Here is a 13,517-nt window from a genome sequence, read left to right as displayed (position 1 = left end):
AAAAATGGTAACAAATTGGGTTGAATCAGATTTTTGCTTACACCGAATTCAATTTAATTTTATATACTAAATATTCTAATATAATTGGATTTGATTTTAAAATATTATTCTTATATCTAATTAAATCCATGTACCTATAAAACCGTAATCGATTCAATTTAAAATTAATAAAATGGTACTTTATAATATAAAATATAATTTTTAAATATAAATATAAAATTTAAATATATATATATCCATTCAATCAAGATGAATTTGATTAAAACTCAACCTAAGTTTCATTTTTTAAAAAAAAATTCAACCCAATCTAAAATCCAATTAAAAAATCTCTTATTTTATAAGATCAAATTGAATCGATACCTATCTTATAAAATCAAATTGAATCGATCAAGATTCCATAAATTCGAATTAAATTATCAATTCTAATAAATACGTTGCTCAATCCCTCAAATCATCAAATCAAACTCTAACAAATGCGTTACTCAATATCGTATCCAATACCATAAAGAACAACGAAACCACTTGCGTCGAAAAAAAACCGATCCTATCAATTGAGCCTACTACCGATAAAGGATAAACAAATATTTATTACATGATTACAAATACTTCCGTAATTTTAAGTTTGGTTTTAAATTTTATTAGTAGTACAATGTCTGGATCTACCATTGTCCATTGCTACCAGATTTTTATGGAAAAGAAACTATTTTTTCACAAAAAGTGAACTACTAATGGTAATATTAATACCAATAATAAAATTTAAATAGACAATTAAAACTTTCTTGAGCTTTACATGATACTACCAAAAAAAATGCAGGATTTCGGTGGAGGATAAATCATCTCTGACTGCACCACTACCCATGTACCATTTGCAAAGACCAATTTTAGGCCAAATACCTATACATGTTTGGATACTCCTTGTGTCTCTCCAGATAGTCTCGTGTGATTAGATCTTCCATCCGCTTTTTGATGGCTGTAATATCTGGCTGCAAATTCCAAGCACATCATAAGAAGCTTGTGGCAATTTGACCCCCAAAAATAATAATAATAATAATAAGACTTGGTTGTCGGTCATTTTGGTGCTAAGAAACTCCAATCACTACCCCTTGTTTCATCTCTTTTGCTTTTACATTAAAGGACCAATCACCTATTTACTTCCTTCTATTTCCATGCATGTGTTTGATCACATACACCTTCGAACACAATATTCTTATCCAATGTGATAACCCCATTCTCCCCATTTCATCCCTTTTCGTTTAAAGAAAAATCCATCACCTATTGTGACTCGGATACAAGCATCATGTTAAGTGCAAACGAATATGAGATCCCAACCATTTTTTACCTTTCTACCCAAATCTCATAGTAGACCTTGTCTTCTAACTTTTTATTTTTTAAATGATTATTCTCATAACTAACGTTTCTCTCATAAACTACACATGAAGGGTTGGCATACATAAATACCTTGAACATGCGACTCAACTGCTCAACACACTCTAAAACTAATTGTTGGTGGCCCAAAACTTTCCTGCTCTTCATTATGCGCACAATTGTGGCATCAATAGCATAACGCCGATCTTTATCAACATCTTCAACAACTTTCTTCCTTTCAACCACAGGAGGGAGAGGAATCTACATAGCATAATTTACATGTTTATTTCCAAAGCTAAAAACTTATCATCCCAATAGATACTGCAAGCAACAATAATATAAAAGAGAGAGTTGCAAAAAATGTCCCAGACCTTAATCCTCCTCAACTTGTCAGTAAACTTAAAGTTGAACTCAAAGTAGTCACTCTGGGAAATCGTTTTTGTGTTTGGCTCTTTACTTAGAATCTTATACTTGGCACATGACAGCGAATGTAGTAGTCTGACCAAGTCATCATGGGTCGAGTTCAACTGAGCCATGATCTCTGAATAGCTCAGCCGATCAGAAGCATTAAAAAGCAGAAGGACAGCAGCCTGTTCACATAGGCAACTGAAAATTAGATTTCACAAAGTTCGAAGCTGAACACCAGAACCGTCAGATAAGAATCCAACCCAAATCACAAATTTTTAATTTAAAAAGTGCGCGGTCTTTTTACCTGATAAGTTGAAACAATCAATTCTATAGTTTTTTGCTCGAACTTGCCATTAATGTGGCAAGTTCCCAGTGAGTATATCCATGTAAGCTTTCTGTGTTTTGTTTTTGTTTCATAAAATCCTTTGAAAACTTCCACACATTTGACCTGAAACAATGATATTCCCAAGTATAAATAAAATTTCTGAACACAAGCTGGAGTAAGAAATTTAATACTGTCATCATGCAATAACATGCTCAAAGTCATTATTACCATCTCAGCAGGGAGATTGAGATCAAATGATTTATAACTTGGCCAGAATCCTGTGGTAAGAACAGTAACTGTCAAGTCAATCCCTGGATGTGCAGCAGAGTTATTCCTAAGATAGTCCTCAAAGCTGGCCTGGTTTTCCCTTGCCAGTGTCAGATCTGTGACCTGTTAGGAAGGTAGAAGACAAGTTTCATCACAATTAAAACCATAATCAATGCCAAACAAATAAACTAGGCAAAACCCAGGCAGACTACCATGCCCTCCATCTTAGAGGTGAACTGTCCACCACATTGTTGCTTTAGCTTAGTCAGAATACTCCTTTCATGATCATCATTAGCACTGCGGTCAAAAAGCAGTCGCCGAGCAAGCTTCTTCCTGTCAATGATTGCACACCATAAAGTTAGGATCAAAATGTATCATATATACTCATGCCATTACAATTTTTTTAACAAGTCTATAAGAAACTAATTGACAAAAAAAAAAAATAGCCTCACCTGTAGAATTCAGCAAAGAGGTCTTTATCACTAATATAGGCCAGCAGCTTAACTACCTGCAGAAACCAAACAGATAACTCAGAATCAATTTCAGATTACCATAAAATTAGCACCAAACGGTTGATAAAGCTACCTTCTCGAGCGTTTCTTCAATGGCTTCATCACTTAATTTCTCACTTCCACCCTTCTTGAGAATATTATCACAGAAAGTAGCCAAAAGCTCTGCACTTGAGCTTCCAGTAACAGTTTTGTTGCAAAATACCTCAAAAGCCTCTTTCAAGGCCTATTGAACATTTCAACAAGGCATGTGTTAGATGAAACGATTGAGCATGATCCATGTTACAAATTTAGGTATTCCAACACAAACCTTGTGGAAAAGAGTATGGTTTTGAAAACAGTCGGTCACATATGCCATATACTTATCATGCAACTCTATTATTTTCCTGATAAGGACCTGATGACAACAACACTACCAATTTTCAACATTTATGTTGATTGCAAGAGAATCCATTGCTGTAAAAGCTGGGATATTTACCTGTTCCTGCACACCAGGAGCATTTGAGGCCTGTGGAAATACGGTTGACTATCAGCACTTAGAACCAGACAGGTGAATATTCAAACTATAAATTATGTAGATTACTATCTATTTATCCCCCAACAATAGGAAAATCTTAGTCTGTGGTAGTTGTATTTAACTCTTTCCCTGTTTTTCCTAAAGAGTAATAACAAGGAAAAGTTTGCAGTTGGCATGTGAAACTTAACTGTTAAGAGAACTTTACAACTACAATAATAAATGAAGATAAATAAACACCATGCCAGATATAGGTTTAAATATCATTCTTCCACCTATTCTGTTAGTTTAAAAGAAAAAGATTTCATCCCATCACAAGCACACAATTACTATCTAGCAAAAATCTTCATGAATATCTTCAGGACATAAGGAAATCAATAAATGTATCCAGCAATTATACCCGCTATCTAAATGGCCTGTTGAACCAATACTTGCTATCAGAGGAGGACAATAACAAAATTAACCTGGTTACTTGCAGCATCTTCTGCCTGTTGAACCAAGGCTGTACCTTCAGCAGTAACATGCTGCAAAAAGAAAATGCTAAGAGAGAGTCAGTAAAATCATAAAGCACTATGAAAAAGATGGTCATTTAGCATGCAGAATATTGTAAAGAGAAAATTCAGACCTGCTTGAACATATTAGCAACAGGATCCAGGCCTCGAGGTATTTTACAGTAAAGCCTGTACATCCTAGAAAGATCCTCCACCTACAGAGTGTAAACAAAGTCAAATAACTATCTCATTTATACATTTCCCAAAACAAACAGCCAGAAGAGTAAGCATTGCTAGCAAAGAAACAAGGTTGAACAATATACCTTGTCATCTCTAAGCAAGGCCCTGCATCCAGAATGCTCCTTTTCAAGTAGCCGATTTGCATATGCGACCAACAACTCATGTTGCACTTTCTAGACAAACAGCAAAAGGCTATAAATAAAGTGGTCTAGGAATTATAGAGCTGTCTTCATAGAAACTGTATGTTAATTCTTATTCCACGTAATTAGATACATCAAAAACTTGAAATCTCAATTTCTAGGTAGCTTGAAGAAAATAGATAAAACAACCAGACCTTCCCACCTAAAGATAATTCACACAATTTCTATTGTAATAGCTTACTGACAACTTTCACGCATCGAACAATATTCATTTAAGTCAACTCTTACAGCAGACAATTAAACAGATTTTCTCTAAGGAGAAGAAAAAGTGCACCATCAAGCCAAACTTAGGCAACAGAAAAATCTCTTCATTAACCTATAAACTTCCAACCATTCAACTGACCTCTGACAGTTTCTTCTCACTGCTTGAATGCAGGTAATGAGACACTCTGTCCCTTTCCTTCTTTAAGCACTCTTCAGACTGCAATTATCATTAAAATAAAATATTTTAGAACCATCCATGTTAATCAGGGTGAAAAACTTCTAACCTATAAAAAAAAACTAAACAGTTAAGCACTTGCCTTCAACATGTAATCCGGACAAGAATCTACCTCAATCCAGCTTGATGCCTTTCGTGAATAGTACGCACCAGTATCCTCAAGCATGTCTGCTTCAAAATCATCTTCGTAACGATCCATTAGTCCCATGCCAATCTCAACAAAAATATCTAACACATTCTTCAGTAATGCTCGGTCTATGTGCTCTCCTTCACGTTCTTTATCAATCTGATACGAAGAAACCATTATTCAAGTTTTTATTCAAAATGCAACCAAAAATACAATAAACCATGATGCAATGATGTAAACTTACAAGGGCAATTACAGCATCTCTGACTTTGGCATGCACTTCCTGATATACCTGAAATTAATAAAACGGATAGAAAACGATGAGTTAAAAGTATATTTGAAATAATGGGCAGCATACATTACAGCATATTTGTATTGGATATAGGTGTCATTAGAAGAACTAATAACGAACCAGATCACGGAAGCAGGTCAACCCAACTTCATTAAGTGCAGGAAGTGATCTCCGGGCAATGAAGTAGCGATCAAGGTAATGGAAGAATCGTGATAGCCACCTGACCATTACTTTATGGTTTGCCCATCTTTTAACAAGCTCCCTCAGCATGAATTCATCATGCTTCTCTCTTAAAGATGGCAATACCTGATTTTCAGAAAGGAGGAAATTTGAGACCAACAGATATTTACCACACAATGTAGATGATGGATAAATAACTCATAGGGTTTCTATTGAGCAGAAAACTATTAAAAGAAAGATTTAAAAAAGTATCCAACAATAAAACCAGACTTAAAAAGAAATTAACAAAGGAAACTAGGAACTGAAATCTTTAAACAACAATATTATCCATAGAACATCAAACAAATGCAACCAAAGTTCTAGGAATATAGAAGCTTAAAATATGCATCGTAAAGATGCTGGTCTAATCGCTTTGTCATACCATAAAGAAAAACATATGGGGATTTCAATAAGATTTTACAAAGAGAGGACCAATTACATTAACATCCTCGAAATTTTAGCAGTAAAACAATACCTACAAAATAAACTGAATTTTATATAAAACACTAAACTATCTATACTCAGATCAGTGGTCAGCAACCGATGGCTGCCATAACACCAAATTCCTTACCGTGGAAGTAATATATTCTTCAAATGCCTCTCGATACTTGTCATAAAGCTGTTGAGAATAATCATGTGGCGGCTTTTGAGTACACATGTTGTAGATAGTACTGTAGTAATTCCAAATAAGGAAAGACAATTAGCATAAAAAATTCCAGTTAAATTTTTTGGCCACCAACAAAGAAAAAATACCAGATAATTACAAATAATAACTAAACGGGCTTAAAAAAGTCAACAAAACTGAAAATAAGTAAATTATGGATACGTGTAAAGCATCATATATTCTTCTGAGCTAAATGGAGGCTCAGATAGTCCTTCCAAAATCCTCTTCAGCTTTCTGATCCCCTTCTGCATATAATCCCATCCTTGATCCAATTCAATAGTCTTGCGCTCCATTTTTAAAAGAGCCAAAATTTCGTCGAATCAAGATCTATAAAAGCATATAACAAAAAAATCAAAACCTCGAAAATCAAACAATTAAACCACAAAAAATAACAAAAAACGTGCATGAAAATTGGGCAAAAAAAATTCAACCACAAACAAATTCCATATAGATAAATTAAATAGTGATATAACAGGAGATGCAGATCAAACAATTACTAAAAAACGGGCGATAAAATCAGAAGGAGCAAAAAATGGCCAACAACCAGGAAAAAAGCATATTTATAAACAATGTCACATCAGACGTCATGGAAATCCATGAATGAATCGTACTCGTAGTTAATCACGCAAAAGATTAAAAAAATAAAAAAGAAAAACCTAGAAACAACTACGATTTCAAAAGAAATAAATAAAAAAAAAGAACCGCGACTTGAGATTACCTATTACAAAAAAGCCAGTAACGATCAATGGAACTGTGAAATATAAGCAAGAATCAATCATCAATATTTTTTTTTTAAAGAGAAACAAAACCCTAGCGAAAAAAATGAAATAATCGGAAAAAAAAAGTACGAGAGATACAGTCGAAATTGAGAGTGCTTCAGAAAACGAAACCCTACCCATATTGTTAAAGAAGAGCAAAGGGCAGTGAAATATGAAAGAACTGAGAAATAAAGAACCAGTGGACTTTCTAGCTTGTGTTGTGGTTTTTAAAATAGGGAAATTAAATTTTACCGAGAAGGATTATGATTTGCTAGACGAAATACCGAGTTACAGTTCCTTTTTTACTCTGTTTACCGCATATTTTCTCTTCTTTTTATTTCGGGCCAGACTATTTCTTTTTGTGTTTTAGTATATACTGCTAAGTTTTTTTTTTTTTTTAATACTCCATACTAATTTGTAAGTTATTATTCCTTTTAATTCGTTAATTCTCACAATTTTATTTAGCAAAATAAATCTTACAAGTTGAATGAAGAGAAAATAAATATTGTATTTCAAATTGAACTTTAATACACAAATTATATAAAACTGATGATTCCTCTTTGAAATCATAACAATTTGTCTATCATTCTTTTTAAGTAGTTAGCTATGGTCAGTAGAGATAAGCAATTGTCTTTTTTCGTAATCTTTTGTTTTATTTTCTTTAAGAAAACAAATAATCTAATGTATACTATTTTTATCGTAAGTTGTTGATATGGCAATACGTTGCTTTTTTTTTAACATTGATTTTTTTTTTAATTATTTATAACATTTAAGATTTTAATTAATTATCAATAAATATATTTCATATTATTTAAAATTTGAGTTTATATTCATATCTACTATATTTAAATGTTCATTTATAAATCTAAGATATTAATGAATATAATTAAATATAGATGAATATACTTTGATTGTCATGAATTTAAATATTCATGAATGATATTTATAAGGGTGCTTCTAAATGCATCTTTATTTTTTCTCTTTACATATATTTTTTTAAAATTATCTTTATATAAAATTACTTAATTATTTTTTGTCATCTCAATTTTAAAATTTTTAAATATGTATGTTCGGTAAATTTTATAACTTACTAAATATATTTATCCGATAAATAATATAATTTATTAAAATTTTATATCTAATAAGTTATACTTAGAATTTAAGGAAAAAATCATTTGAAAAACAAAAATCTCATATCCTAAAAATTTTTTACACCATTACAAAGAAAAAAAATAGATTTGTTTTAAGTAATTCCATATTTGTTTACAATTTGATAGACAAAAATTATGCATGTAAATTTTTAATTTTTTCATGTAAACCATTTGAAACAAAAACTTTAAAAACATCATAATATGTAAATCCGAAACTTTTAAAAACTTTTGAATTTATTAATATGGAAGCTTAAAAGTGGAAAGGGATTCGAGAAAAAGTAATTAACTAATCTCATTTGGAAATAATTTTGGAAAAATAAAAGTGAACAGAAAAAATAGGTGCAAATAGAAACTTATTATTCATAAATTTAATTAATTGTACATAAATGTATTTTGTGTTTCATATCATTTAAATTTTAAAATTAAATTCATATTTATTATTAATTAATTATTAACCAAATTAAAATTGAATAAATCTAATTATTTATGATTTTAATCATTCATAAATTTATTATATTCATAAATTCAATTAATTATAAATAAATATATTTAATATTTAATATAATTTAAATTTAATATAGTTATTAAATAATATAAATGCACATAAAATCATCGCACTTGATCAGAATGTAAACCTAGTAAAAGCTTACTTTATCTATTCAATTTTAAGCGCTTTAACAGTACTCATTTTTTCCTATCATGCACCGATTTCTGCGATGGTAATTTAAAAAGGCTTTTGTCTGACAAAAAACCAAATGGCTTTTTCTATTTTGTCAGTTTGAAAAGAAATTAAATTCACTGTCAGTTTGTCTCATTCAGTGCAATATTAACATTATTTATAAAGAAATTTAATGTCCATAAAGGAACATACAAAAGAAGGTGATAAAAGGGGCTGGGGTGACTGAGGACTGACGAGTAGGTTTACTTGAAAATATTCATATGTAAGCATACCAACATGGCATAGGGGTGGAATAGGGGTGCTTGAAGGTGGACATGAAAAAGCATTGTCATTAGCTCTCATGAAACTATGTGAAGCGTCATCAAACCAACACATACCTGTGATTTTCGTTGATTCCTTATCAACTCTTGCTGCTCCCTTACTTTTATTTCATTCCTGTAAGGACGACATGGATCATAAGGAATGGACCAAAAAGGAAGATTCAAACAAATTTTGAGAAAATATGAAACCCCGGATGATGATTACTTATCTCAGGCAATAATTTATAATTATTGTATAAAATAAATAGCACTGTAAAACAACAAAAAACAAAGACCCCAAAAGCAGTATATAGTTAAGTTGAGCCTCACAATTTTGCTCATAGCAGCTCTAAAGCACGATTCTTGTTCTGAAGTTGGGTCCTTTCTTCAGTACAAAAGATGCAGATTCCAGTTGGTTTATGGAAGAGATCAACTGCTGTCTCCACTTTGTTGACATTCTGGCCTGCATAAAAACTAAGCATAAGAACTTCTCAAACCCGTGGGGAAAAGGGAGATGAGAAATGAAGAACCGGAGACTCATTTTATCATAATTCAATCAATATTCTGTGCATTTATACCTCCAGCACCCCCAGATCTTGCAGTTGTGAGTTCAATGTCTTTTAGATCAATTTCCACCTCAACTTCATCAGCCTAACCCAAAATTCATCTTAAGCACAAGTGAGTTCAAATGAAAAAAAATAAAAAATTGAGATCAAATATATAGAATGCAGCAGCTAAAATGCAATCTAACGTTAAGTTAAACAAATAAGGGCTAGTAACACTTCAACAGGCTAAAATAACAGACATTTATTCCTTCACTCAAAACAACATTGAGATGAGATCTTTCACTCAGAAGATGTCTCAAGGCAAATATGATTCAGGTTTGAAATGTAATCTACCTCAGGCATGATGGCTACAGTTGCAGTAGAAGTGTGCACTCAGCCCTGTGCTTCTGTTTGAGGAACACGTCGGTTGAACCTGGTGAACACCTGATTCATATTTCAATTTGCTGTAGACACGATTCCCTTTGACCTCTATCACACAGGTTTTGAATCCTCCTTTTTCAGCCTTAAAAATACCAGACAATTTGACAGTCATATTGAGAACAACAGGATGGATGTTTTTGCTGCTACTAGTGATGTTAGAAATCTTATACACAAAATTTTAACTAAAACTTTTTGGCAATAAGTACTGAAGGTCACATTAACTACCAGTTATGTTTGGACCGAATGAGTAGCTAATGGCACCCACGGATTTTAGTAAGAACTTAAAAAAAAAGTAAATTTAATATTATTGCAATAAGACATACTTCAGAGTATGAAAATAGACTGGATTTCGAAGAGTTCCGCTCACTGTACTTTTGATATATTCTGACCTGGGTATTGAGACAAAGGATATTAAGGTCCATTAAGATGTGTTTAAAAGCGGTTAGCCAATCTCTAGTCAACATATAGCAGAAAGTTGGTCAAAAACAAGAATCAAAATGTATCATGTAGCCTAGTTCCATGAAGCTGGTAATGCTAAAAACAAGTGGAAACAGAAATTAAATGGTTTCCCGTTTCAACACCAAAAAATTTTTCTACTTAATTCACCTGTAAAATTTTCTTTCCACTTCTGTGATATAAAGATAACAACTGCTTTTAGACAGAATTAAAACATTCAAAGTAATTATAAGGCATGATTCCAAGCCATAAATCTGAATGGATAAAAGAAACATGTACCTACAAATCACCGGCCCATGGTCCAGCCTCATCACCACCGGTACCTGCCCTCACTGGAAAAAAGAGGACAAGCACAGTTCATTGAAGTGAGAATACGAAGGAAATTCCATTAGGTGAGGCATTTAAAACTACTATCCATATTACATGGGAAGTAAAACTTTTATGCAGGCCAATGCTTAAGTAGATAGAACTATCCATCCAAAAGGAAGGAAAATATAGCATATTTCTGACATGAATAATTGTTTAAAATGCAGCACAAATGTGAAGGATAGCAATGGTACAGCCTGAAAGTACCGCAACCTAGAAATTTGATTTCTTAATTATCTTCTCAACAAGATTAAGAAAGATGATGATAATAATTACCTTCAAGCATTATATTTCTTGCACCAAGAGGATCACTTGGAAGCAGTAGCACCTGCCAACACAGAAGCAACTTAGTAGTTTGAGAGACTAATTAGAGGCAGCAAAAAGCAAAGATAGCATAAGCAACAGTAGTAGGACATTTTCAACCAAGAACAATTAAGGATAATTAAAAATTAGAATGACAAAAAGAACAGGGTGATTCTACAATAAGGCTCAATAGTGGCTAATGCTCATCAATGAACAATATTATATAAAATTTATGCAATCAGAAATAGTTCAATCATATCAATCTTGTGCCAAATTGTTGAAACCCAACCAATGAAACTTTTTTGCAATGCAAAGAAAAGTAACCAAGACTTACAATCATGCACTTGACTAAGCACACAATTGACACAACTTATTCAGGGGGAAAGTGGCGCCTAAATATTGAAAAAAATTATAGAGATATGGAAAGGGCAAAAACCTTAAGCTTCTTCTCAAGCTCTTTCAGTTGACCAGATAACGAGTTGATTTCAGATGCTATCATCTTAACCATATCTTCATCGGTGGCCTCCTCTTCTGATAAAGCTGAAAAAATAATTGTAAAGAAGAAAAAGGATCAAGTTGTTGAAATGTTTTTATCTTATAGTAAAAACATTTTAAATAAGATGATTGTCAAAAATACCTTTGGTCTATTCTAACTGCTTCTCACAATCCTTAAAATCTCCTAAATGTTGAGACAACCTATCCATCAAAAGAAAATAGAACACGAAAGTTATGTCAATGAAAACTCTAATTACCACCAATTAAGTGCAGTAGCCAATGTAAGAGGAAGCAAGATGAAATCCAGTACCTCATGCCAGTTTTTGGTATTCGGTGGGATTTGGGACAACATCGGGATCAGCAAGCCTAACATGTAGTACCATTGTTTCGAGAAAAACAAACCTTACATAAACAACTGTATTAAGAGACTCTATAATGGCATAGAGAATAACAATTTCGTGCCTAAGGTAGAGAAACATTGGATAGGTAGTTTTACTCCTATATAATTCAGAAACACAATCATCACCAAACTTGAGTCTAGGGCTTTAAATATCACAAACAGTAGATGCCTAAAATGAACAACAGCCCAAAGATGTAGCAACTGTTACTCTATGGGATAAAGTAAAAGACAAACCTTCTAGGTTAGCCCGCAATAGCTGAATAAATTTTCATTTATGAAAACACGTGAGGCTATATTACACTGGTTTGATTAGGCCAATTTGGATTTCCTTTTTTCTTTTTGGCAAAATTTATGTCTCCTTAATACTGGATTAATCTGCTTGACTAACTTTCTCAAAGCAATTTTATTCTCTGCGGATGAAACCAAGAGAAACCATGCCTGATTTTGATTCCCAACACTAGATTATCATCAGGTCGATCAAAAATTTGACTAACACACAACTGAAACACTCTCATTTTTCAAATAATCAAAACTTATTAACGAGAAAGAGAAATTAAAAACCCTACCGAAATTCCTTCCACGTCTTCTCTGCAGATTCCAGTTTCGTTATCAGATACGGCTCCTGCAAAAATCAATAAAAAGGAGAAAAAGAGAACCAAACAACAATTTTACTTTAGCGAAATCTCAGCTCTGTTTTTCAATTTAAAACGATGAGGATTTTGTCAAACACACCGTCATGCAAACGATTCTTTTAAATCATTACTGCTCTGTTGCTAATCTATAGGTAACATTTATAGGACAATTTTGACCCTTTCTTTTAAATCATTACTGCTCTTCTTCTCCGAATGTACATAGGCATAGGCATAACAATGACATTTATTATTCGAAGTCTCTTCATCAATAAAATTGAAGCCGCTTTTGGTTATGTATCTCGGTAACTTTGACCTTCCACATTTGATGGATTGTTGTTGTGTTTATCAATCGCTTTCAAGTCATACTTATGAAAAAGTAGAGTTATAATATTCCACTTATGATTTCTAAAAATATATATATTATTTAGTTACATTAATTTTATTTTTTTTAATTATTCTTTCTTTTTCTTACTTTTATTCATTAAAAGCAATTATAAAATCATATCTTTATTTTATAAATAATTAATAAAAAATAAACATTTAATTTTTCAAAACATACCAAACAAATTTTATATCATAAATATCTTCAGTTTTTTTATTTAATGGTTAAGAAGGTTTAGGTCCTCGAGGAAAATGTAAAACGAAAATTTGAATTTCATTCTAATGAAAAAAAAATTTATATAATAAATTATTTAAATTTCTCAAAATTGAAAATTCACACTTGATTCAAAGATTGTGCAGTCGTTGCCATAGATTTACTGTAAACAAACCCTTTTAACTTACAGTGAGATTTTTTTTTTTTATGTTGAAAAAATTAAAGGTAAAAAATCGAATGGTAATAGATTGGATTGAGATAAGTTTTTGTTCGAATTAAACTCGATCTAATTTTATATACTAAATATTTAAATTTAATTTGATTTAATTTTAAAATA

At 31.9% G+C, this 13,517-nt stretch overlaps 1 protein-coding gene and 1 pseudogene across 6 annotated transcripts; both read right to left on the bottom strand.

Annotated features, from left to right (window-relative positions):
• Positions 1-567: 567 nt before the first annotated feature.
• LOC149512127 (cullin-1-like) lies at positions 568-9,410 on the bottom strand. 5 transcript variants are annotated; one of them, XM_089752113.1, is made up of 21 exons: positions 9,278-9,410; positions 9,026-9,083; positions 6,223-6,387; positions 5,968-6,067; positions 5,298-5,483; positions 5,130-5,177; positions 4,841-5,044; positions 4,663-4,740; positions 4,203-4,292; positions 4,014-4,094; positions 3,853-3,912; positions 3,353-3,382; positions 3,185-3,271; positions 2,951-3,100; positions 2,818-2,873; positions 2,578-2,698; positions 2,327-2,488; positions 2,078-2,221; positions 1,737-1,955; positions 1,459-1,626; positions 568-983 (listed from the first exon to the last, which is right to left on the bottom strand). In XM_089752113.1, exons 3-21 carry the CDS (start codon positions 6,351-6,353, stop codon positions 882-884), a joined length of 2,217 nt encoding a protein of 738 aa, XP_089608239.1. In that variant the 5' UTR covers positions 6,354-6,387; positions 9,026-9,083; positions 9,278-9,410; the 3' UTR covers positions 568-881. The 5 variants fall into 5 exon arrangements, with proteins under 5 accessions (XP_089608239.1, XP_089608240.1, XP_089608242.1 ...); XM_089752114.1 differs by lacking the exons at positions 9,026-9,083; positions 9,278-9,410 and adding exons at positions 6,779-6,811; positions 6,956-7,019; XM_089752116.1 differs by lacking the exon at positions 3,185-3,271.
• LOC149512126 (peptide chain release factor APG3, chloroplastic-like) lies at positions 8,847-11,983 on the bottom strand (annotated as a pseudogene). The gene is made up of 10 exons (XR_016332293.1): positions 11,864-11,983; positions 11,696-11,754; positions 11,495-11,598; positions 11,032-11,083; positions 10,669-10,721; positions 10,257-10,322; positions 9,847-10,015; positions 9,526-9,598; positions 9,278-9,410; positions 8,847-9,083 (listed from the first exon to the last, which is right to left on the bottom strand). The product of XR_016332293.1 is annotated as a peptide chain release factor APG3, chloroplastic-like (transcript).
• Between the last annotated feature and the right edge of the window lie 1,534 nt (positions 11,984-13,517).

Source organism: Durio zibethinus, chromosome 23, assembly GCF_047325235.1.
Source record: "Durio zibethinus cultivar Kanyao isolate XHJ-2024 chromosome 23, ASM4732523v1, whole genome shotgun sequence".
Taxonomy (NCBI): Eukaryota; Viridiplantae; Streptophyta; class Magnoliopsida; order Malvales; family Malvaceae; genus Durio; species Durio zibethinus.
The sequence above is the reverse complement of the archived record's forward strand: the minus strand, read 5'-3'. Positions and strand labels throughout refer to the sequence as shown.